Raw genomic sequence first — 22,773 nt, forward strand, 5'->3', positions numbered from 1 at the left:
AGATATCTTTCCACACGGAGTTTTGCTTCATCACTAGGACATAAAACTTTTGTCTTGTTTATCAATAAATTTCTTGTTGAGATGATGTCTGGGAACTGATCTACCCTTCTCTAAGAAATCTATCATAAAACCAAAAAATATTGTGTATGAGTTCATAATTGGTACATCCCCAATGACAAACATAAACCTTTTATAAAATCCGGCAAAATGCCTAGCAACTTTGAGGAAAATCTGTTCAGGTTTTCAACATCCAGACGTATTCTATGTAAAAACATGTCATTTTATTTATTTATTTATTTTAGTTTTATTTTTATCTATCTCTTTTGTCGATCATTTTTGGGAATAGGGGGTGTTTATTTACATATTGTTTTTTTTTAAATAATTTTTCATAAACTGCAGATTTTGCTCAAAGTGCATGTACATTGCATACATGACTAAATGTCATAAACCATTGAAAATCAATTATATTATATAATTCAAAGTAATTAAGCTTACATCCAAATATACTTCATTATTTATTAATATTTACAGCTTATTGTGCTCGTTCTATGTAATAATTTACATAATTTGGTGTGTTTTGTTTGACATTACTTACAGTTATCAATCGTAACTTTGCCTACGTCCGCTATTCGCCACAGTATTCAATAGATTCATTTTGACATATTATTGACAAATTTATTTTTGTATCGTGATAATCTCGCAAAATAACGCACAAGGTGTTCGAGAATAAAATGTGATTATTGCAGCTGTACAGATTGATCTGTACTTTTTAAAAAGTTAGTTTAAGTTCGGAAAATGAATGGTTATTTCGGAATAATTTAAAGAGAAACGCATTATACGGTGTACATACCGTTCCTTTTGCTTACAATTCTTAAGAAGAAATAAAAGAACTTAATAACGTTTGCTTGAGGTAGCAATTGGAGAACTACCCAGAGTAATTTTACTATGCAAAATATCCATCTGCAGGATAAGAACATAAAAAATACATTAAGGTTTCTGTTTAACGTGTGGGTATAAAACTAAAAATCAATTCTTATCATTTTCTTGTATTTGATTGTAGAATTCTAAATTGGACATTTTCAAATGAATAACGAACTTCAGGTATTGTAAAATTCATTTTGCTTTAAAGTTCAATGATTTCTTTTTCGTGCTGGAAAAATGGTTTTGTCGATGTAGACAACAAAAAAAAAACCAATGATACAAGATATACCTATGACTGTATATTTTACTTTAGGCTTAATTAAAACATGTAGTGTCACGAATTCGTTGATATATTTTAGTTTGATTATCTTATATTCATTTTGTTATTACAAGGCACAAAAACATCGAATATGCATTTTTTAAAAAGAAAAGTGAAAATAACAACCAGTAGTCGATCTAAAAACAAATCCACAAACAATGCAAATCTGTAAACAGGGCATAAAACACGGACCCCGGATAAGGTGCCTAGGAGGAGAAAGCATCCGCTGTCGACTGGTCAAACCCACCGTGAGCATTAAGTATAAATAAGGTAGATGGAATATTTCGAAGTCAAATTTAGTGTAAACAATTGGTATGAAAAACGTCAGCCAAAATACGACCCAAAGATAGATTCTATTTACTAACAAGGTAATTATAACGACCATAGAATTAGAATTTCCAGCCAATTTTCAAATTATTTCAAGTATTGGACTTTGATTTAATGTAGAAAAACAGTTGCTACAGAATTATTGCAAATATATACTTCGAAGCCCGTTTACTCTGATATATAACAGAAAAGATAAACAGGTTAGGAATAACAAACTCTTGCACGCTTTCAAATTAAATCCGAAGAAAATAGATCAAAACTTTTAAGATGAACAGGAAATGTCAGGAATTCTAAATAGGTGTTGGGGTAAGACTCATCATGGAATGTACAAAAATACTCTTTGTAGTGGGAGGAAAGATTCCACAACTGTGATGAGAAGAAGTTTTTAAAAATAGAAACAAGAGGTAAGAAGACTGGAACTTGATGACAATGAATGCTTTGTACCTGAACGTCGAATGGGAAGTCATCCAATTCCAAATTCTCCATGAATGTTCCCTTAATGACCCTCTTCTCTGTAACGAATGCCTCCCCTTTGTCATTGTATAGTAGGCGATATCGGATTTGTTCCTTTGGGTCGCCGAGAGAGTTCTCAATGTACAACTTGGGGTTCCAGAGCTTGTTGAATTCTGTGGATTCAGACTGAAAACATACGGAAAAACAGCATTGTACCATATCACAGACGGGATGAGAGAATAAAAAGCATCGTAATTTCATTCTGTTACGTAACATTGATATCAAAGCTTTATAATAAACTGTGGGATAACTAAATTACCTCCCTTGTATTTGAACCATAAATAATACAACTAAGCACGAGAAAATAGTATTGTAGAGAAATGCAATAAATGGTTAAGGAACGGTGTTTTATTGTTTCCCTTTGTTCATCAAAATAGAAATTTAAGTAATTAATCTTACCGTTTTATTTTGCCCATCTAAGTTAGGTTCCCTCCATTTAGCTTTCACTATCACATCTGCAGTAAATTGTTCTTTAAGTGTGTCGATCTCTCCAACTTTGAAGAACTGCACACAAATTTGTACCTTCACCTGCAAAGGATTTGTGGACATTTTGATGAAATACCACAGAAAATGGTTCTGTAACATCACTTTCTTGGTCAACTCACGATAAGAACTTTGGTTATTAGTTTTGGTCGACATTTTGCCAAGGTATTCTCTTGCGGAAAAAATGTGTATTAGCGAATCATTGATATGTATGGTTCACTCTTTGCGTAATATTGCACATTGTCAAGCATTGTACATATGGAGTCGGTGAGGCAGATAAGAATTCCTCTTTTTACAGGTAAAATGTTTCGATAATTAAATAAATCCACATATTGTCAAAAACTGAACACATGAACAAGATCAATTTTTCAGACACAAAAAATATCTAAAGTGTTCGCATGTGAAGTGGAGCATGATACTTGTATGCCACAGTAAAATGTCCCATATCGATATAAAAAGCACAGATCTCAATTAGTACTTGACTGCCGTATATGAATTTTTCATAGTAATTCCAGTCCAAGGAGCGAACGTACTGCTAAGTGTCAGGAATCCCCAAAGTTTGATTAATAAATAGTCTTCTGGATAATTGATTATGCAGATTGAGATCTGTTCGATCTACCAAGACGTTTTGGTAGGTCCAAAGGGAAGAGGAGAGTTTTTCGTTTTAGCAAAATCCAAAACCATGACTGACACTTATGGGGTTCTTTAAAAATGCCACACTAACAGCCTATCATCACAATTAACAAGTCCGCCTCCCCACAACGCTGCATGTCAATAAATGATAAACGTGATTGAATTTAACGCATGCTTGAAAAGTCCCAGTTCACAATTATACGGTTTTTAGTTTACATGTGCAGGAAAACGGCAATATAGTTTTGTTTCGTCACATAGTTTTCGTATTTATGTTTTCCTGCGCCATCCGCCTCATCTGTTTTGCTACACAGTATATACTAACCCAAATTGAAGAGTTATGCAATTAAGGACCTCTGTGACAGGAAGGAATGGCACAAACGCCGACATTTATTAGCATCGTATCCGAGCAGGGAGGAACTTATGAGAAGAATGATTCAGAGTATAAGACATTGAATATATGGCTTCACGCTGGCCCCAACTCCCATCATATCCATTAGGAAACCAGAAATCGAATATGACAGTTATTTGTACACACATATATTCGGACTACCCTCATTCATAAAAGGCTTTAGTATGATAATGATACCTATTGAGGAGATTGTCAAAGATATTCATATAAGAGTTTCGGTCAGCTAGAAGAGAATTTATGCTTGTTAGATTTCCAATACGAAAAAAATATCTTTGATCACCTACATCCGTTGCTCCTTCTTGAGATATTATAACAAAGGAATTGAATCTCAAAGAACCAGTACAGAAAAGTCTCAATATTGAATTTGTATAATTACGGTTAACGTCCTTTTTTTCTTTGCCATAAAATATTACAGATTCCCCAAAATATAATCGCTTTCACTGGGTCGAACGTTGTTTTTTTAACAAATAGTATCTGCGGAATTAAAGTCATAGTGAAGATAGTTTAAAACATAAGAAGCGAGCGTGTGTCATTTTATTTTGATACGCGTACACTTTCGTGAGACTTGTAAATCAAATCAAATAATACATCTTCGGATTAATTTATCGTGTTGAACCAAAAACATTGGGCGGGCTTTGGAAAGTATAGATTGATTTTCAAAAGAAATTCTCAAAAAATTCCAAATAAAGAGTAACTGGTTAAGAAGACACGTGATGTATGAAATAAGATAATGAACATTTCATGAAAGGGTAATTAGCTAATTTATCGTCCGTTTTTATCGTCAAAATTTTGCATTTGTTAAAATTACATGTACTTTTTCTGGGAAATTTATGCCATTGTGCAGGGAACCACAGATAAGTTCCTATATGTAACCCCCTTCAGACCACTGGAACCGTTCAAATGGCCTATAGACTTTATTTAATCTAACAATAATTAGATGACGACTTTTAACAATTATGAATCAATGAATGTTATTACTGCTATAGTCATATACGACCTACATTTGGGTACTAAGTAAATTATTTTGTTATATCGATCCATCTTTTTTTAAGTTGTGTCCCAACCTCAGGTTTTTTTTTTACATATTGTAATTGATAACGTACTATAAATCCTACAAGCACATATGTATGAAATCCCATAATTAGGTACTCATTATTTTAAAAATATATAGTGTAAAGAGTCACCTTGTCGGAGATAGATAACCTGTACATCCCCCCAAAATTGACCGTTCAATATATTTAGAAATCTGTTTTAGTAAAATTTGTAGATGTATACTAGTACTTCTCTGTCTGGTTGAAGCGTTTTAGAAAAGGATATGCAATAATTTTGGTCTTTAAACTCATAGGAGAAACAGTCTCTGTACATGTTATTTACATGTACTTCTGTATACTGTCTACATAGTATTCACGACCTACAGAGATAAGATCAACATAATTTCAATATAGAATTAAAATGTTTTTAAAAAATAGAAAAATTTTTGATCTGTCAGTGTATCCGTTAAACAACCGGTCAGAGATCAAGGTGGGAAATATCTGTATAATTTCAGCTATAACGAGGTTTTCGTCAACAGATGCTAAAAATGATTGTCATCATCCCTAATAATCTTTTATTATCAAAACAAACCAATCCCTAAAAATAAGCATTTTTTATTTGTTATTGAAAACAGATCAACTTAAGCTGACAACTGTACACATAAATTGGATATTTCCATTTTATAAAGATCTTATGAAACATCGCGGATAGAACTTGCCGCAATGCATCAGAATGACCAAGAAGGTGTCAGTTTATATATATAAAAAAGATACAAGCGTCAAATCCCATTTCCTGAAAATTGCATTAAGCATTCGAAGAAATGCAAAAATTTATACTAATTAAATATTTTGCACTTTTTTGTCATCTGTAATCTTTTTACATCTTCTCCAGAAACACTGGGTAAGTTCCAACCAAATATTGCACAAAGTATCGTTGAAGGAATTAGCGCCACGCCTTTTTCTTTCAAGAGGGGATTTATTAAAGAATGCAAAAAAGGTTTGTTCTCAGAAAACTCTTGGCCAGAAAAGGCAAAAATCACGTGTGAAAGCCTCTGTGTAGATTAAAGCTTGTGCAAATGATGACCCTCGGGTCTAGTTTGGGGCTGCAATTTGGGGGTCAATGTTTTACACAGGAATATATACATGTATGAAAACTCTATTAAAATCCTCTTTGAAAAAAACAATAGGGACAGAGTAATTAAAGATATATTGATATGCAGTAGACGACTAGATTTTTGTTTGCTTAGATGGTGAGTTCTGTGGCAAGGTTGGGAGCAAAATATAGGGTCATAAATAAAATATGTAAGAAAGTATTTTTAAATTCATCTTCTCAAAAACAGCAGGATTACAATTAGTCATTTTATTGTTAAAGCGTTGTTATGTACTGAAGATTCCATTTTTTCAATACTATAGTAATTGCTCCTTGAGCTAGAGTTAGGCTGCAAAAGGGGGGGGGGGGGTCAAAATTTTAAATTACATTATATAAGGAACATGTTTAAAAAATTTTCCATAACAAGGTTTTTTAACTAGTCAAATTATTATTCGAGCATCTCCAACTAGTGTAGAGCCATGTTTTTGAAATGATGACTCCTAAGGTTGGGCTACGATGGTAAAGTTTTATAATGGAATTTATAGGAAAAAAGTTATGAGAATTTTTTATCCTAAAGAAGATCAGGGTCATAATTACCAGTAGTCAAGCAGCAAAGCATCTTAATATATGGATAGAATTATAAATGTCGGAAACTTGGTCCCTGGGACAGGATAGGGCCAAATTAGGGGGTCCTTTTATTACATAGAAAGATATAGGGAGATTTTTTAAATCATTTTGTCAAGTGATTGTGCAAGCATTGCCATGTAATGTAATCAAAAGCATGCCTACATGGTTTGAACTCAAATGCAAAACAAAGTTTTAAACAAAAATTTATCGACATTTGGAAGGAGAATACAATTTGTAAAGTCGACATCAAGCTTCCATATGCATGTACATGTACTGTTATAATTTGTCTTTCAACAAAAGGTTTCAGTTTAGAGAAAGGTGAAATGAAATGTGTTAATTGTAGCCCATGGGAAATATCTTATCCAGAAATGTACAAAAGTTAATTGGAAAATGCCACACAAGCTTGTAACTATCCTGCACTAATCATACGATATTTCTAAATGATAGTTCCTTCAAATGAATGTTTCTAAACGACTAATTTGAAATAATCAAATTCAGATTTTGAGTATCTGTTTCTTTGCATTGTTTACAAAGATGAAATTAAAAGAAGTTTAGCCATTCATCTGGATAAATTTTGAACATTGTAAATGAATGCTTACAGAAGTTTTGTGGACTAGTATTAAAAGATTGTCATTTTTCAATGACAGTATCTAATGAAACCAGAAGGATCATTAAAGGAAAACTTAAATTACAATTGTTTATTCGAAATCTACTGCAGAATCGATCGCGAGGTCCCGTGTTGCAGTAGGTGCTGGCACGAAAAATATCCCTCACTGTTCAAAGGCCGTAGGTGCCGAGTACAGGTCTAAATTTGCAGCCCTCCATCGGCAAGTGGTGACATCTTAATATGAGTGAAAAATTCTAAAACAAACTGTTTATTGATGAACGCCAATTAAATATGGAGATAACGAACAGTAGTCATGCTCAAAAGTCCATTGAAACAATAAAAATTGGAAGCAGAGTAAATACGGATCTCTAAAAGCATTAGACATAAGATCAGGTGCTATGGAGGAATAAGCAACCCCTGTCGAACGGTCACACCCACCGTGTGCTCATTGTCATGATCGGGTAAATGGAGAAATCCCTAGATAATTCAGTGTGTAAATAATGACTTAACAATTAGTAGAAAAGCGTCGGTCAGCATCCAACTTGATGATATATTGTATATAGTTGCTGACAAGATCTTTGTATCGACCATAAACTTCAGAACTGATGACTTTAAACGAGACTGTTGATATTCTTGTTTCATCAACTTGTTTGTCAATACTTGCCTTGCTTTAGAAATTGTTCATACGTAGAGCATGCTCTTGCGCATCGAATCAGCTTGGAGGCATAAACTCCATATGCAGGTAATAAGGGTATATTGCTACATAAATAAGGGAAGCTGACGATAGAAAAGCTTAAGTCATCACGTTTATCATAAAGGTTTGTTGTTAGGTTACCATTAAAGTGTTTTTTCTAGTAAATATCCAAATATGAAACAGATGAGTCAGGCTCTGTGGTATCTTTTATTTCAAGTTCACTGGGATATATCGAGTCGACATATGAATGGAAGTAACTAATGGGTAAGAAAGCTCATTCCACATTTTTCTTTCATTCTCGAAAAGAAATACAGTGAGAAGATACCGGGTATTTAAAGGATCATTCTCTATAAAGCCGTTTTGCGGCCAACAGTGACTTCAATTTTTGAAATAATATATTTTCGTTTAAAAACTGCATGAAACAGTAGGTCAGTGTTCCAATTTAATGACAGAAATTGATTGGTCAATGATACTATTACTAGTATTTATTGTGATATACGGTCACAAAGTAATGTACTGACGGTCCGTATTAGTAAAAACTTGATTCAAGTGAAAATTGCATTTAATGCTTTCATTTTTTTTTCGATATCATTCTGTCTACAGGTATAATCTTTTGTTTATTTTCCTAAACATAAGGTATCTAAAAGTTTAACACTGAAATCTTTGTACAATTAGTGCTTCACATATATACATTTTCCCATTGGATAGGATTCAAATCTACTATACCTTCCCTTGGTTAAAAATTATCTTGGTGGAAGTACATGGGCGGTAGATGACGTCAAAATCTTATTACATATCAGTTTAAGATCCTCCTTGGAGGATAAAATATGGAAAAGCTCATTGAAACTAAATTGTGAGTGCAGTGTTTCTAAAAAGCTGCACAACATATGCAAATATTGTAATGGGCGGAGTATATTTCTCATTCCAATTTCACAAATGTGCTCTTTTGTGTTTCTTCTGAATAATGTCCCAAAAAGTAACTTATTATATCAGTGGACGTGCCTAAATAGCTCCTGATACTCCTACACAACATAAACATTAAAAGCTTTTCACCATTAGAAATAAAAGCCTTAGCGAGTTGCAATTCATTGGGGTCTAGTTACATGCGTTTTATTCTTTTGGGGGAAAACAATGAAAACAATATGCCAACAATGATTCAAAGGAGAAGGCAAATGGCAAAATCGTATCGAGTGCTGATCGGTCCTATGTCCTAACTTTCATATTATTGCTGCTATGGACAAGATTGCCATTCGCTGATGTTGTTAAGAAGTGAAGTATAACGAATTTGTCACGGGGAAGAAAAGGCCTGACAGTGTTTAAGTGGCTCTTAATGGAAAAACATTTATTGAGACAGTCTGACGAAAAGTGCAGAGTCGTAAACTGCAATATAAAATGGCAGTTCCTTTAAATTGATTTATGATGGACAACTTAATCGTAAGTGGTCGATTTATTCCACAATTTCAATGGCTAAAGTTGTCTACAAAGATTAGACTGCTAAAAGACTTCCTGTTTGATATAATATTTTATTTTATTGTGACATTTTTTCAACAACTGAATGATGCATGAATCGAATACCAGGGATGTACTTTAAAGAGCGAGAAGATGTTAATGATATACAGAGTATACCTAATGAAAGATAACTCCTACAGCTTGACTGCTTAGACAACAGATGTCATTGTTCTCTTAGAAGTACACGAGTTTTAATGGACAATTTTTCATAAATAATATTAATATTGTAATAAATCAATTCCAAATTTTAATTTCGTATAAATCTACCATAAATTAAAAATTATGTTCTCAAATGGTAAAGAAAATTTTGATTTTAATTCAAAACTTTATACTCTTAAAACTTTTTCCGGGTAGTGGAATCCTTAATTTTAAAGTTTGTCTAGCCGTCAAACGTTGGTCAATGATAAAGGGTCTTACTCATTTTGTAAGCTGAAGAAATATGTTTGAGTTAAGAAAGAAGCATCATCATTTAGTTATTCATTAACTGTTTTTACTAGAAATCAGTTTCATTTTTTATGAAAATAGGATGGTATTGATCTACAAGAACGAGAGAAATAAACATGGCACCAAAACCGTCTGAAATCATGCAAATCGGAAAGTTCACAATCTTGGATAACCATAATTATGCTAGTATGTTTTATCGCATGTAGTATGAGATCTAAATTGACCATTGAAATATCAAAAATATTTACAATGAAAATGTTAAGTTCACATAGCAACATGATAAATCGAGTATTCAACAATGGTCAACTGCACAGAAAATATAGAAGTATTCAACAATGGTCAACTGCATAGAAAATATAGGAGCCTTCAACAGTAGTCAACTGCACAGAAAATACAGGAGTATTCAACAGTGGTCAACTGCACAGAAACTATAGGAATATTCAACAGTGGTCAACTGAACAGAATACATCTATACTTATAAATTAATAAATTTTGCAAATAAACTCCTAAACGGGTGCATCAGAGTTCTTACTTACTCCTCTAACAATACACTATATACAAGATGATGTCCGTAAACTATATTAAGATTTCACTCGCATAGTAAGTGTCGTACATTAAATTAAAAGTCTACTTTTATTTTCTATAAACAGCCATGAAATAGCAAAAACGTGAGTACGGTGGCGTTTCCGGTTGGCGGATCTAAGTTACTGGCAGTTTTTAATGAAACTGACAACAAGCAATCGTTTATTTATTTCATAAAAACGTCATCACTTTATTATTCAATCAAAACTTGATTTAAATGATATAAAAGAAATAAGTTGTGATAACCGATTAAAAAGGGAAATTTGCAAATTATTTTCGTCATTCGCCAATCTTAATATTGACGGAAGCTTCTAGAACATCATATAGCATCGAGCCCGATGTTAAAAAGAAAAACGAGGCGATTGTAGCTGCATGAACATAAAAAAAGCTTTTGTGTGAATGGTCATAATGGTAATCATTGATAACACTATAAGTTGTGAATATATTTATATATCGAAAGACTATTACATATGTGTAGTAGGTTTTTCTAATAAATTTATCGGTAAAATATGTAAATTTATCGGTAAAATTTGTATTTTCCTTACTGAGAGCATCGTGGCAAAGAACCCGAAGTACAATTTGTACTAAACTTGCTTACATGAAAAGAGAAAATTTATGAATAAGGTATTGTTCAAATATAATTAAAGCTGTAAAATTTTGTGCTTTAATCAATACATTTCAGTTTTTTTTTTCTGAATACAGTCTTTTGTATCAAATACTCGGCCTATTCATAGGGCGTTAAACAGCTAATTTTTACACAGGTACCTGGGTCTTGGTATATAAATATGTATGTACCGGGTACCTAATTGATATGTTAAAAAGGCAAAGTACATTTTCGAAATATCAATAAGTTACATACATATTTATAAACCAAGACCCAAGTACCTGTGAATCCTCCCCCCCCCCCTCCAAAAAAAAAAATCAATTTATCAGTAAAATGTGCATATTCACTCCTTTTATCCTTGGCGGAAATGAAATAAGAGCATCTGAAGTACAATATCCATAACATTGTATAACAGGTTTCACAATAAATGTCAATTAAATGATAATGTTATTTTTCAAGATTTTACAAAACTGTGGGGGTGGAGACGTACATTTACTTCCTGTGGGATTTTGAACAAAGTATTCCTTCCTTCTGTAAGCCTGTAGGCTGTCAGTAGAAACTACAATATATTTTCTGTCGGTAGTGGTATAAATTCAATTCCCCGCGCTTGCGCGGGATTTCATCTAGTGTATATATATGTAGGAGCATTCAACACCGGTTAGCTATAAGCAAATGAGTTGAACATCCCTCATTTGCATGGTAAAAATTCAACAAATAGTCAAATGACGGTCAAATTCATCGTCAGCGAACCGACAACTGAATATTCCGATTGAATTCTCAGTTTTTTTTTCGTATGGTACCTTTTTAGCTCACCTCGACGAAGTCTGGGAAGATTATGCTATATACACTTGTAGACGGTTTCCCAGGTTAAAATTTTTGGAGGAATTTTTCCCCCAATATTTCTAAGTAACTCTATGTCCTATATTGATCAGCTGCATGGTCAATTGATTGATTGATTGTATGTTGTTATACGTCCCGTTCAAGAATTTTTTACTCATATAGAGACGTCATCATTTACCGGTGAAGGGCTTCAAATTTAGATCTTTACTCGGCACTCAGGGCCATTGAGCAGTGAGGGTTCTTTTTCGTGCCAACGCCTACCGTGACACGGGGCCTCGGTTTTTAAGGTCTCATCCCAAGAATCCGCAACTTTCACTTCAAAGTGCCGAACGTTTGGCGAAGGAACAGTTGCTACCTATTCTTTATCGACTTAGGTCAGTCGCGGCCGTGATTCGAACACACGACCTTCCGATCACGGAGCGAGCGATCTACCGACTGAGCTACCGTGACTGCGCTGCATGGTCGATGCTTCAAGTATATGTTTCAGTACCAGTTATGTTTCAGATGCTGCATTATCAGCCAACCTTATCGATAGGAATGATCAGGTTAATATATATTTTTTTTTTTTGACCAGGTTAAAGTTTTAAAGCAGGTTTGAGTTTCTGAAGAGGAAGTCACATTTTCCAAGTAGCCCTCAGCCATATGGTGACTAGACTTGATGGATGATGAATCTAGGGATGCACACTACAAGACTTGCTTCAGATGCTTTATCTGAGCTACATTTTCTGGATGAGTAAACAGGTTATTTCTTTTGGAACAGGTCCATTAACATGTACATGTAACTTTAAGCCCTACATGGACTAAACTTGAACTGAGGCATGAACACCGCTAGACTTGCTTCAGATTCTGAATCAGATCTGCATTTTTAGAATGAGTGACCAGGTTAAAGTTCTGGAGCGGGACATTCGCAAATAACTATAATAGTGTAACTAAACTTGCAAGGACGATGCCTCTAGGTGCATGTATAAGAATACTACACTTGCTTCAGATACTGGGTCTAACGTACATTTTTTCGGGTGATTGAACATTAAAGTATATGGAGCAGGTCAATCCTCAAGTAACTTTTTTTATCCTACCCAGATTATACTTGCATAGATTTCGTATGAAGTGTAGGTCTGCACACGCCTGCGTATCAGAATATTCGTTTAATCTTAAGACTTTGCCATTCGTCAAGGTGAGGTTTGTATAGTCTTTCATTACCAATGTTTAAAAAATCAAAACAGATTCAACTTAACATACATTTGCTTGTTTATATTTATATCGACGAAAGTTCATTAAATAAATTTACAGAAACATAGGAATCTGGGACATTCAATGTTAATTATATCTTTGAAAGATGTAAAAAAAAAAAAAAAACGAATTTCATGCACCATTATTACATGCACTGGACTATAATGAAAAAAAATTGGTGTATTTGATATTTTTTTAGCTTCATTAGCTTCAATAGGTACAAATTTAAGTCGAAATAAATTTTAAAAAAAAAACGAGACAATGTAAGAGAAAAAACACATATCCATACTAAATGTATGCTTTAATATATTCAAAACGCTGTTTTCAAGAGTTTGGCTAGATTAGAAATGACAATTATCTTGACTGAGTCGATTTCTGTAAAACTATAGATACTGATTACAGAAAGAGCTACATTGTACATATAATAAATTGATGAGATGTCCGATTTACATAAGCATTGTCAAAATTTAAAAAAAGAAAGCCCATTATTTAAAGGTTTATGGTTCCTAACTTTAGAGAAATTTCTATAATTGATTATTCGATTAAGTTTTATATGCCTGTAAGATGGTCAATTAATCAAAATACTTAAGTTCACACTGGAGCCAGATAGCTACAACATCTCATCAATTAAAATAGATAATTAATGGGATTAAATAGCTAGGAGACAAAGTCGCTGATCTCGGACTTACCCTTGGATGACACATGGGCCTTGACTTAGGGCTCCATTCCATACTCAGAGCAAAAGCTTTTTCAATTATTAAGGTCGTAAAAATCGTTTTAGTTTACTTTTTTTTTTCTCCTTTAGCCATATAATGTATACATCATTATGCTATCCAAGGACCACCTCTCTCACTAAACAATGGCGGTCAATTAATCATCAATCGTCTGAATAAGCTGACCTGTATAATTAAAACAAATATATTCTTCGCTCATAAGGGAAAAAATCTCATTAGGAAAAAAAAATCAATTACATAGGTGGTATTACTGACCATTGGTAGCTGTTTGATTGCAGATTTAGGCTAGATATCCCCTACATACCAACTTTCTACCAACACCAACAATGTTAGCATTTTAAATTATTGATATGGAGTATGACCTCTTCCATAGGTAAAGAAGATGCCAAGATCATTGTTCTGCCTAAAATAAACTTTTAATTTAAGATTTTTAAAAATACCATTCACTAAACTTGGCCCCCTGATGACGCATACGCAAAAGGTTGAAGACCGGATTTAAATTAAATGTTACTGCATCGTATTCAAAACAATATGAGTTACCTATATGTAGCTTTTGTTACTGATGAACAAAATACAATCCAAAGAAGAATCATTACCGCTGTAATAAAAAATCTTACCAATATTTACGTAAGTATTCTGCACAATATTAAATATATTACATTAATTGTTCATATTCTTTTTAATAAAAGAAAGCCTCTGTAATATTGAACACATTACTTTAATTGCACATTATCCTTTTTAATAAAAGAAAGGCTCTGTGTGGCTTAATATTCTAAATTTTGCAATGCCATCTAAAAATTGAATTCATTGTGCCATGCCCCGTTTTTATATCAAAGTTTGCATTATTAATGATTTTGTGAACTAATGTGATCAACTTGAGTTAAAGGGTATGTTTTTCCATTATAGGTGCACTTCAAAAGTATGCTGAAGAAAAAAAATTGGTTTTTATTTATTTATGGTTTGAGAATGTAAACGATATAATTAGGTAAATGTGTTTTACATAGTACAAGTTTCTGCTTACAATTTCAAAGTGATATAAATAATGAAAAATACACTCTGAAATATATTGATTTTCCAAAAAAAAAAAATGTTTTTGAATTTGGTCATAATTTTATGATTTCATAACTTGCCCACGATACATTTGAATGCTGCTTTAACTGGGTTGGTATTTCCATTCGCTCTATTTGTCGCCTTTGGGCTACCTTTTTTCCGTATATTGATTGCGACTACTGACAATGGCAATCGCTCGACTTGTTAAGAAGATTATCTCTAACTAAATGCTGAATAGCACGACTGCAGTTTCCGACGTTAGGGACCAACTCTCAGGTCAGAAGACTTTCTGTCTTATGGTGACAAACGCACCACAAGGCTCTCTTCAATATAATTCAAGGGCTCCCCCGCAGGTTAAAAACTGCTCTATTAATATCCAACTCAATTTATCGAAATAAGTTTCATGCATGAATACGACAAACTAAGTAAATTAATCAATATTGGATGGACACAGTCTCTGTTGAAGAAAATAAGTTTCTTAATGGTGCCCGATTTGTCTGGAAATACATTTTTATGAGTAATTCTTGTACCAGTGGCCATATGTATCTTTCATCGGTTGATTTGTAGCAGTAGTTACTAGTAGGTGAATTGAATCAGTACACTTGACAAGTCTTTAAGACTGGGGTACATGTATCGCTACTTTCGAAATAACTTCTTTTTTTTTTACAAATGCACTTGAAACATTGCGTTTTTTCAAGCATCAGTTGTCAGAGATATTTTCTATCATCGAATCATGGGAAGCGAACAAAAGGCTTTGACTACCCTCCAAAACACACTCTGGTATAAACAATAAGCCATTCAAGTCCATGATTATATTTCTCACACATTTGTTCTTGGACTTGGCTATGTTTACTCCAGGGCGATTTACCAGAAATAAAAACCAATTAGATGTTATTGATGGAGAGTCAAATCAGAGAAACATATTGTCAGGAAAAGCAATAGGAAAGACCAACTGTTGCCGTCACCGCATTGTCATATGTAAATAACAGCGATAAAATGATAAACCTTATGCACAATTTGATGATGATTTATTATCGATCACGATTTGCATATTTCGATTCTGAATACAAATATGTATGTTTATAATCAAGTATTATGAACTTACATCCCAAAAATTAAGGAACCATCATACGATTATAAATATTTGCCTTGTATACATGACAGGCATCTGAAACGAAACCTACCTGGGAAAATGATTTATCATATCCTGAAGTTGAAAGTCTGGTCAAATTAGAGGGTTGGTGGTCGGGACTGTCCTTCGCCAACAGTCTCATCTCATACCCCATCCCTCCATAAGAATCTGAGGTTCCATTTGTGAAGTTTTGCATAATCTCCATCCCAAACATGACTGGGCCCTTTAGCATCACTATATTATATAACTGTTTGCTCAACGGAACCTCAAGTCTCTGTCCCTCTTCATCGCCATGGATATCATGCTTTTTCTGATTAGATGGATATTAATACCGTCAGTATTGAACCCTGGTAATACTATGGCCAGTATCGCGGACGATGCTGCGCACAGTCACACCACCCTTTATCCATAATTCAGATATAATCGTCAAAATTTCAAAACTTCTCGTATATTTCATCTCACCAGCATTTCATAAAAGATAACCACAAACTACTGTAATACCACAGTTCCTGTATTTGGACATATACATTAAGATCGTCCCACTGGGACGCCACTAACCATTATGTCTTTAGACATGTAAAGGGACCAGTCAGTAATTCCACTGCCGATTTCTTCATCAAATTAGATCCGTTACAATGTATATGCTCTGCATACAGCAGCTTCAGCTATGTACAATGATAAATGTGACAGACGAACACTGTTTTCTCGCATGATTACCAACTCATGAAAATCGATGTCGCAATTTTTCTCGTTGACACATGCAGTTCTTACGTGTATTTCGTTCATTGAAGTCACTGGCCCGAGATTAACTCCTTTATAACCCCGAGACTTTTATTGTTAATCTGAATTATCATAGCCCCTGATCGTATTCACATTTCTCTTTGCAGAGAAAATTGGGTTTTTGCATCGGAACGCTGTCAGATTTAATGAGTGAGTATAGTGTGGGGAACCATCTAATGCGCAAGGACAGATTTTCACTTCATTAAGTAAGCAGGGATATTGAGAATGGACACTTCAACTGAACAAATTAACAAGGGTTTTTCTGTTTCAGTAATATAATTATGCATAGATACAGAATTACATGTAATTAGTCTTTTCGAACTCATGCACAGTGCCAGAAGTTGATTATTGTAGTACAAGTACTGAGCATACATGTCAATCAAAGTCAAAAATAAAGATGTCCAGATATTCCATAGGGACCGATGTGAGTGTCCTGTGTTTCTACTGAAGTTACGGCTCCAGAAACATAAGATTCCTTCGATATTAAGTTAGTATGTATCTCTTACCGTTACTTTCTTAAAGTCCGATGATAATGAAGAAATTAAAACCAGATTATCAAGCAGTAAGTAAAAATAAATCTGACAGGCCTATCTAATTATCTGTTTCATGATGGTTAAACAGAATCTAACATGGCTTGCATCCTATTTTGTATCATATATACTGGAGAAAAGGATTAGAATCGGCTGCTCTAAACATCTGGAACAGGTTCAAAATACTGACAATAGGCGCTGGTTGCATAAATTAGTTGCTGAACACTTACAACAGGTGCTGTACAATAGGTGCTGAAGTCAGCTAAACATTTTCAAAAGGTACTGAACACTTACAAAATGTGCCCAGAAAAAATAACGTTTTAAAATATTACAGTGATGTGACAAACATAACAAGGCATACATGTAGTTTTAGCAATTATCAACTTTTTACTTGTGATCAAATTGTCTGTATAAACACGAGTTAATTAAACTTTAAATCTTAAATTTGAGTAAATTTGGCATGCATAACCCATAGTGAACGCAGTTGTACGTAGTTATCTCTCGAAAAGAAATCGAAAAATCGTATTTGAGATGTATATTCATGTATTTAAAAGCTAGAATAATAAAACCGTCTGTTTAATAAAAGTATGCGATCTAAAAATTAATATAGAAAGGTTCTGATGTTTTCATAAATTGTAAGCTTCATGCTCTTTGAACGCAGATGCATTAATAATGGGTTTCAATGATTACTTGATACATATAAACCCACATCCGAGTAATCATTTATAATCGAGCTTGCAATTTAAGATGAAACGAGATAATTTGAACCCCAAATAACAGTAACGGCATTGTTAATAAAACTCTTTGAAGGAGAACTCTGTTATCTATTAGAAAATGAACTCGGTATTGTAGGACCATATCAGATTTATGGATCATCATGATGTTTTTAAACAATAGGTTTACGGGCCACAACGCTCAACTGAGTCGTTTCTGCTGTTCTGGAAATTTAAAAATATTTTTTCTCTATTTATTTCCATGAAAAATTCAGACAAGTATCCTGGCCCGACTTTAGTTTAAAGGGATTTTTATTAAACTGAACTTAAATTCAGTGTGAATGCCTCAACATCAATAAGATAAAATGGCTTAATTTGCAGTTCTGGAGAAAAGAATTTTTAAAAGATTTTTATCTCTATTAATAAGGTTTGTGTAAAATTTTATACCTTTTTTTAGCCCCACTTTAGAATATTTGCAAATCAATTAATTTAGTGTGGTCCTGCTACGCTGTTAAGATTTTTGTTTTTGGCGAATTTCCTATGCATTCATATGTGAAAATCTGATACCCTAATGTGACCCCACAAAACTTACGGAGAACGGATTTGAACAAATTTGAATCTGCAATATATGAGAAAATCTGCATATTTATAAAATTAACAAGATTCCACTCAATGTATAGTTCTAAATTTTATCCTGAAGTATATAAAGTACTAAGTTTGATATTCAAAATACAAGAATGTAAATAAAAGGTATCTTGGAATTCAAGAAATTAGAGATGTACTTTGAAAATTCTTAACGTATTTCCACCCTCGCAATTTTAATGGTCCAATGTAGAAAAACTGCATTCATTTTCACTGAATATAGTTTAAACTAATTTAGTCTAATTAATAGTTGCTTAAAATATATAGCTTGCCATATTTTGATAGATTTTTCCGTTATTTACCGATCATGACAAGGAGCACAAGGCGGTCGAGACCGGTCGGCAGGGGATGCTCACTCCTCCATGACACTTGATCCCACCTCTGATCGATGTTTTTGGAGGTCCGTGTTTCCTCTGCTCCCGATTTGTATTGTTATAATGGACTTTGAGCTTGAATACTGTTCGTTACCTCCATATTTCATGTAAGACATAAGTAAACAGAAGTATATGTCAGCATAAAAAAAAATCGTACATTTTTAGCATCTAATGTTATAAAAGTATGTTAAAAGTGGTTCGAATACATAATTCCGATGCTAAAAGTTCCAAAATAATTGCTACTTTATAAATATGTTTGAACTGTAAATATCAGGGAAACTACTTTACGTTAGAAGTCCGAGAAAGAAAATTCTTGAATAAAAACATCTGAGAAGGAGTTATTGCCCTTAGCAACATTTTCGAAAGATTAAATAATTGATTAAGTAAAGAAAATAAGAAAATATACATTTTGTTTTGAAATTCTTTTAATTGATAATATTTTTCATTGCACCTATTGAAAAGAATTCTTCTAAAAAATAGTTTTGTATATTGTGTATAATTTTTAATTAATAACAGTTTTTTGCAAAAAAAAAAAAAAAAAACAAAACAAACAAACAAACAAACAAAAACTATGACATCACAAGAGGATGGAAATTCCTTAAAGGACGTACATGCGTGTGTTATGTGCGACGAGTTGAAATGGTGTATATATTCAAAAGACTTGTCAAGCATAAGACACCAATTCATTGAGTTCCATGAGACAGGGATATACATATACACAATAATTGATGCCATATTTATCTCATGTTTTTTTTTTTAATTTGAGATACATAGTTTGAAAGACCCAAACAAATCGATCCTCTAAGTCAAATCGATGATGAAGACTTTATTGGTATATCGTCTGCTTCGCAGAACTATATTTTTCCAAGATATGTTTATTTAAGATAGATTCATAAAAATACATAGTCCAGGTTCTTTGAGAAATATTGCCTCAAAATATTTACAAGTTCAATCTCAAATTTTCAATTTTACTACCTTGAATTTTAAAGTACTAGAAAAGGAGATTGGTAAACAAGGCATTCAAAATGCTTATAGCTTCAAATGTGTAAAAGTCATATTTAATTTGTGACTTTAGTATTCAGACTAGAGTAAAATTCTTATCATTGAAAGATATGAAATTATGACACACAAAACTTTTCTGCGGAAAATCTGTCTGCAAAAACATTCATTTTTTTTAAAGTTGTATTCTTGGGGGGGGGGGGGGTTTCGAACCCAAGCAATTAAAAACCCTGAATATCAATTTTTACGCTTCGAGACGAACACGCTAACCAATGCTATATATCTCTCATAACAAATACAGACATGTAAATCATAGTGTGATATGACCCTCGACTAAATGGACTTCAAATATTTCTCGGAAAAATAAGAATGTCGTGTTATAAAAGAGTATTTTTACTGTATAGTTGCTCTTTGCTCCATGTTTTTGTTAACTGAAAAATGTATATTTTTACGCATACTTTGATTATAATCTTTCAAAAAATGGAGCAGAGACCCACTCATGTGAAAAAATGGTGTTTTAGTTTGAAAAATTGATCATTTTGCTCTTTTTTGTGTATACATGCTATTTCATAGACGAATAATTTCAATCTTTGTGAGATTGTTGCGATTTAACGCAAAGTATACGTTAATGTTAAATGAAATTTTACAGAAAATTTTGTCATAATTCAGATTTAATTTTTTACTTAATTGATGCAGAATAGGCATTTTCCTCCCCTTGTTCGCCCATCTTCTTTTCAAAAAAATAGCTGCGTGGTCCACCGTATGTGAATTACATGAATTTGACAAAGTTTTTAAAATGTTTCATAGACGTCTTTTGATGTCATAGTATTGGTTCTTACATTTTAAACAAGATTTAACATCATTTATTCATAAATACCATACATTTATGAAGTAGCTAAAATATAAATCCTGTTCAATATCTGTATTTCACATTTTTTTTTAGCGACTTATCATTTAAATTTTCATTTTAAGCAACCTTTCTGGGACTTTGACCATAGAAAAATCAAAGGATGAGAGAGCTTTAATTGTTATATAGCTGTTTAGCGCTCATTGTCTGGTATGTCTTAAAAATATTGAATTCAAAAGAGTTGTTAACTTAATAAAAATAATAAATAAAACAGTATAATGTAAATGTAAAACATGCTATTGGTGAGTTTTACTACTTTACTAAATATGTTGTGATTGTTAGCTCTTTGCTAGAATTTGTAAATTTTTTCTAAAAATGTCAAAATTTTTCGATATTTGTAACAATGATAATTGACCCTAACTTTTACGAATTAAACTAAGACTTTTCTTGAAAAGAAATTCAAATCAATTTAGTTGACATAATTCCAGTCTCTTTGCAATAAAATGGAGAAGTGACAATTATAATGCAGTATTTGGTGCATTCCTGAAAACAGCGACATAAATGCCACACACTCACACACACACATACAACCACACACACAAAAGTGTATACAACATTGTCAAAGATTTTTCAGATATAATCAAAACCCATGGCAATTGGATATGAATTTCCCTTAAAATACGTAGAAGAATACTCTTTGTATACCCCTTTTCTGCACTAAGCCTTCAGCAAAAAAAAAAAAAAAAAAAAAAAAAAAAAAAAAAAAAAAAAATAGCTTAACCAAGTATAAACATTTCTGAAGCAATCGATTTCTCATTACTAGAAAAAAATCAAATTGAAACCTTATTAAGTCTATGCATACTCCTTCTTAATTAAGGGTCACATCCCCGCAGGTTGGTAGATGAAAGTCAAATCCTACAAGTATATAATGATTCTGCCGACATACTAGCTATAGATCTATATATTGTTCAGAGCATCAGAGCCTCTTTAGAGGGAGAAAGGGTAGCACTCACATGACCGGTGTATGACCGCCAGAAAATGATCAGTGATCTCGAATTACCTAAAGGAAAATCCAATGCAATATATCCTATCGGATCACATATTAAGTCCTTTATGAAATACATGTTTACGTTGAGGGGAAAAAATCGAACGCATCTTGCACGGGTCTAAGCGCAATCAACTCGCCATAATGGTGAAAAATATCAAATACGCCATCAAACGAATTCAAGGAGAAACTGATGAATTCCAGCTCTTATTTACTCTTTGGTATTTGTCATTATATTGGCAGAAATTGTTTTTAGAGGAGAGAAACTAATACTAGTACATTTTAAAATAAAGTTTGATGTTTTAGAGCATCATAACTGATAGAGATGATACGCTAGACAGGTTTAAATCTTTTCAGTTTAATACCCACTACTTAGCAAGCGACAGTGGAATTTAATGGTCATTGCGGCTACCGATGAATGCCAAAACCGCTAAAGGATTACAACCGTGTAACGACAGCAAAAGCACCCAACCAACACAATAACATGGGATTCACAGGTGGTTTTGTTTTGTCTGGTTTGGACAAGTGTCCGATAATTCAGTGCGTAAACTTGAGACGTGCATGCTTGAGTTTCAGCATAACTTGAATCGAAACTTGCCACCTTAAAATTGCAAGTATTTAAGACGATACCAGTTGCATGCTGGAAGCATTGGGGCCTCTCAAGCGGATTGGACTGATCAATACAGAACTGACATTCAAAAAGACGGAACGGAGACAGTGACAGATTTTACGGTCACTAATCGGTATTTATAACGCCCTGCAGTCATCCGGTTTAATTGGTGGGAACAGTATACAACGCGGGAAAAGAAATACTTTTTCTCATGCTAGGATACTATTTTTCGTTCAAGAAATGCCTTATAGGGACAAGGAAAACAAGATGCATATTTTTTCCAGTCTGCAGTTTGTAAATTTTAGCTATTTAACACTGATCTCAATAATAATTATTTAAGTATATTAAGTTACACGAGTTTTAATGTCTTCAATTTGCAATACATCAAAAGACGCATTTGTATGTAGCGTCATACCAAGGATATACACAAAACTAAATTAATAACTGCATGCTG

At 33.2% G+C, this 22,773-nt stretch overlaps 3 protein-coding genes across 5 annotated transcripts in view; 1 reads left to right on the forward strand and 2 right to left on the reverse strand.

Annotated features, from left to right (window-relative positions):
* Positions 1–22,773, forward strand: part of LOC133192256 (A disintegrin and metalloproteinase with thrombospondin motifs adt-2-like) — a 435,058-nt gene that overhangs the window by 211,587 nt on the left and 200,698 nt on the right. The gene's annotated exons all lie outside the window — the stretch shown is intronic.
* LOC133192258 (tubulin-specific chaperone cofactor E-like protein) overlaps positions 1–22,773 on the reverse strand; it is a 479,266-nt gene that overhangs the window by 159,396 nt on the left and 297,097 nt on the right. The window lies entirely within an intron of this gene.
* The window catches only part of LOC133192251 (cys-loop ligand-gated ion channel-like), a 41,992-nt gene that overhangs the window by 13,918 nt on the left and 5,301 nt on the right, over positions 1–22,773 (reverse strand). For all 3 annotated transcript variants that reach the window (XM_061328242.1, XM_061328243.1, XM_061328241.1), the window contains 2 exons: positions 2,480–2,608; positions 2,012–2,206 (listed from right to left, as the gene is read on the reverse strand). In XM_061328242.1, the coding sequence (XP_061184226.1) occupies positions 2,012–2,206; positions 2,480–2,608 (324 nt within the window). The remainder of the gene's footprint in view (positions 1–2,011; positions 2,207–2,479; positions 2,609–22,773) is intronic.

This window comes from Saccostrea echinata, unplaced genomic scaffold (assembly GCF_033153115.1).
Source record: "Saccostrea echinata isolate AGI-Se365-2 ecotype Australia unplaced genomic scaffold, CSIRO_AGI_Sech_v1 ptg000025l, whole genome shotgun sequence".
NCBI lineage: Eukaryota > Metazoa > Mollusca > Bivalvia > Ostreida > Ostreidae > Saccostrea > Saccostrea echinata.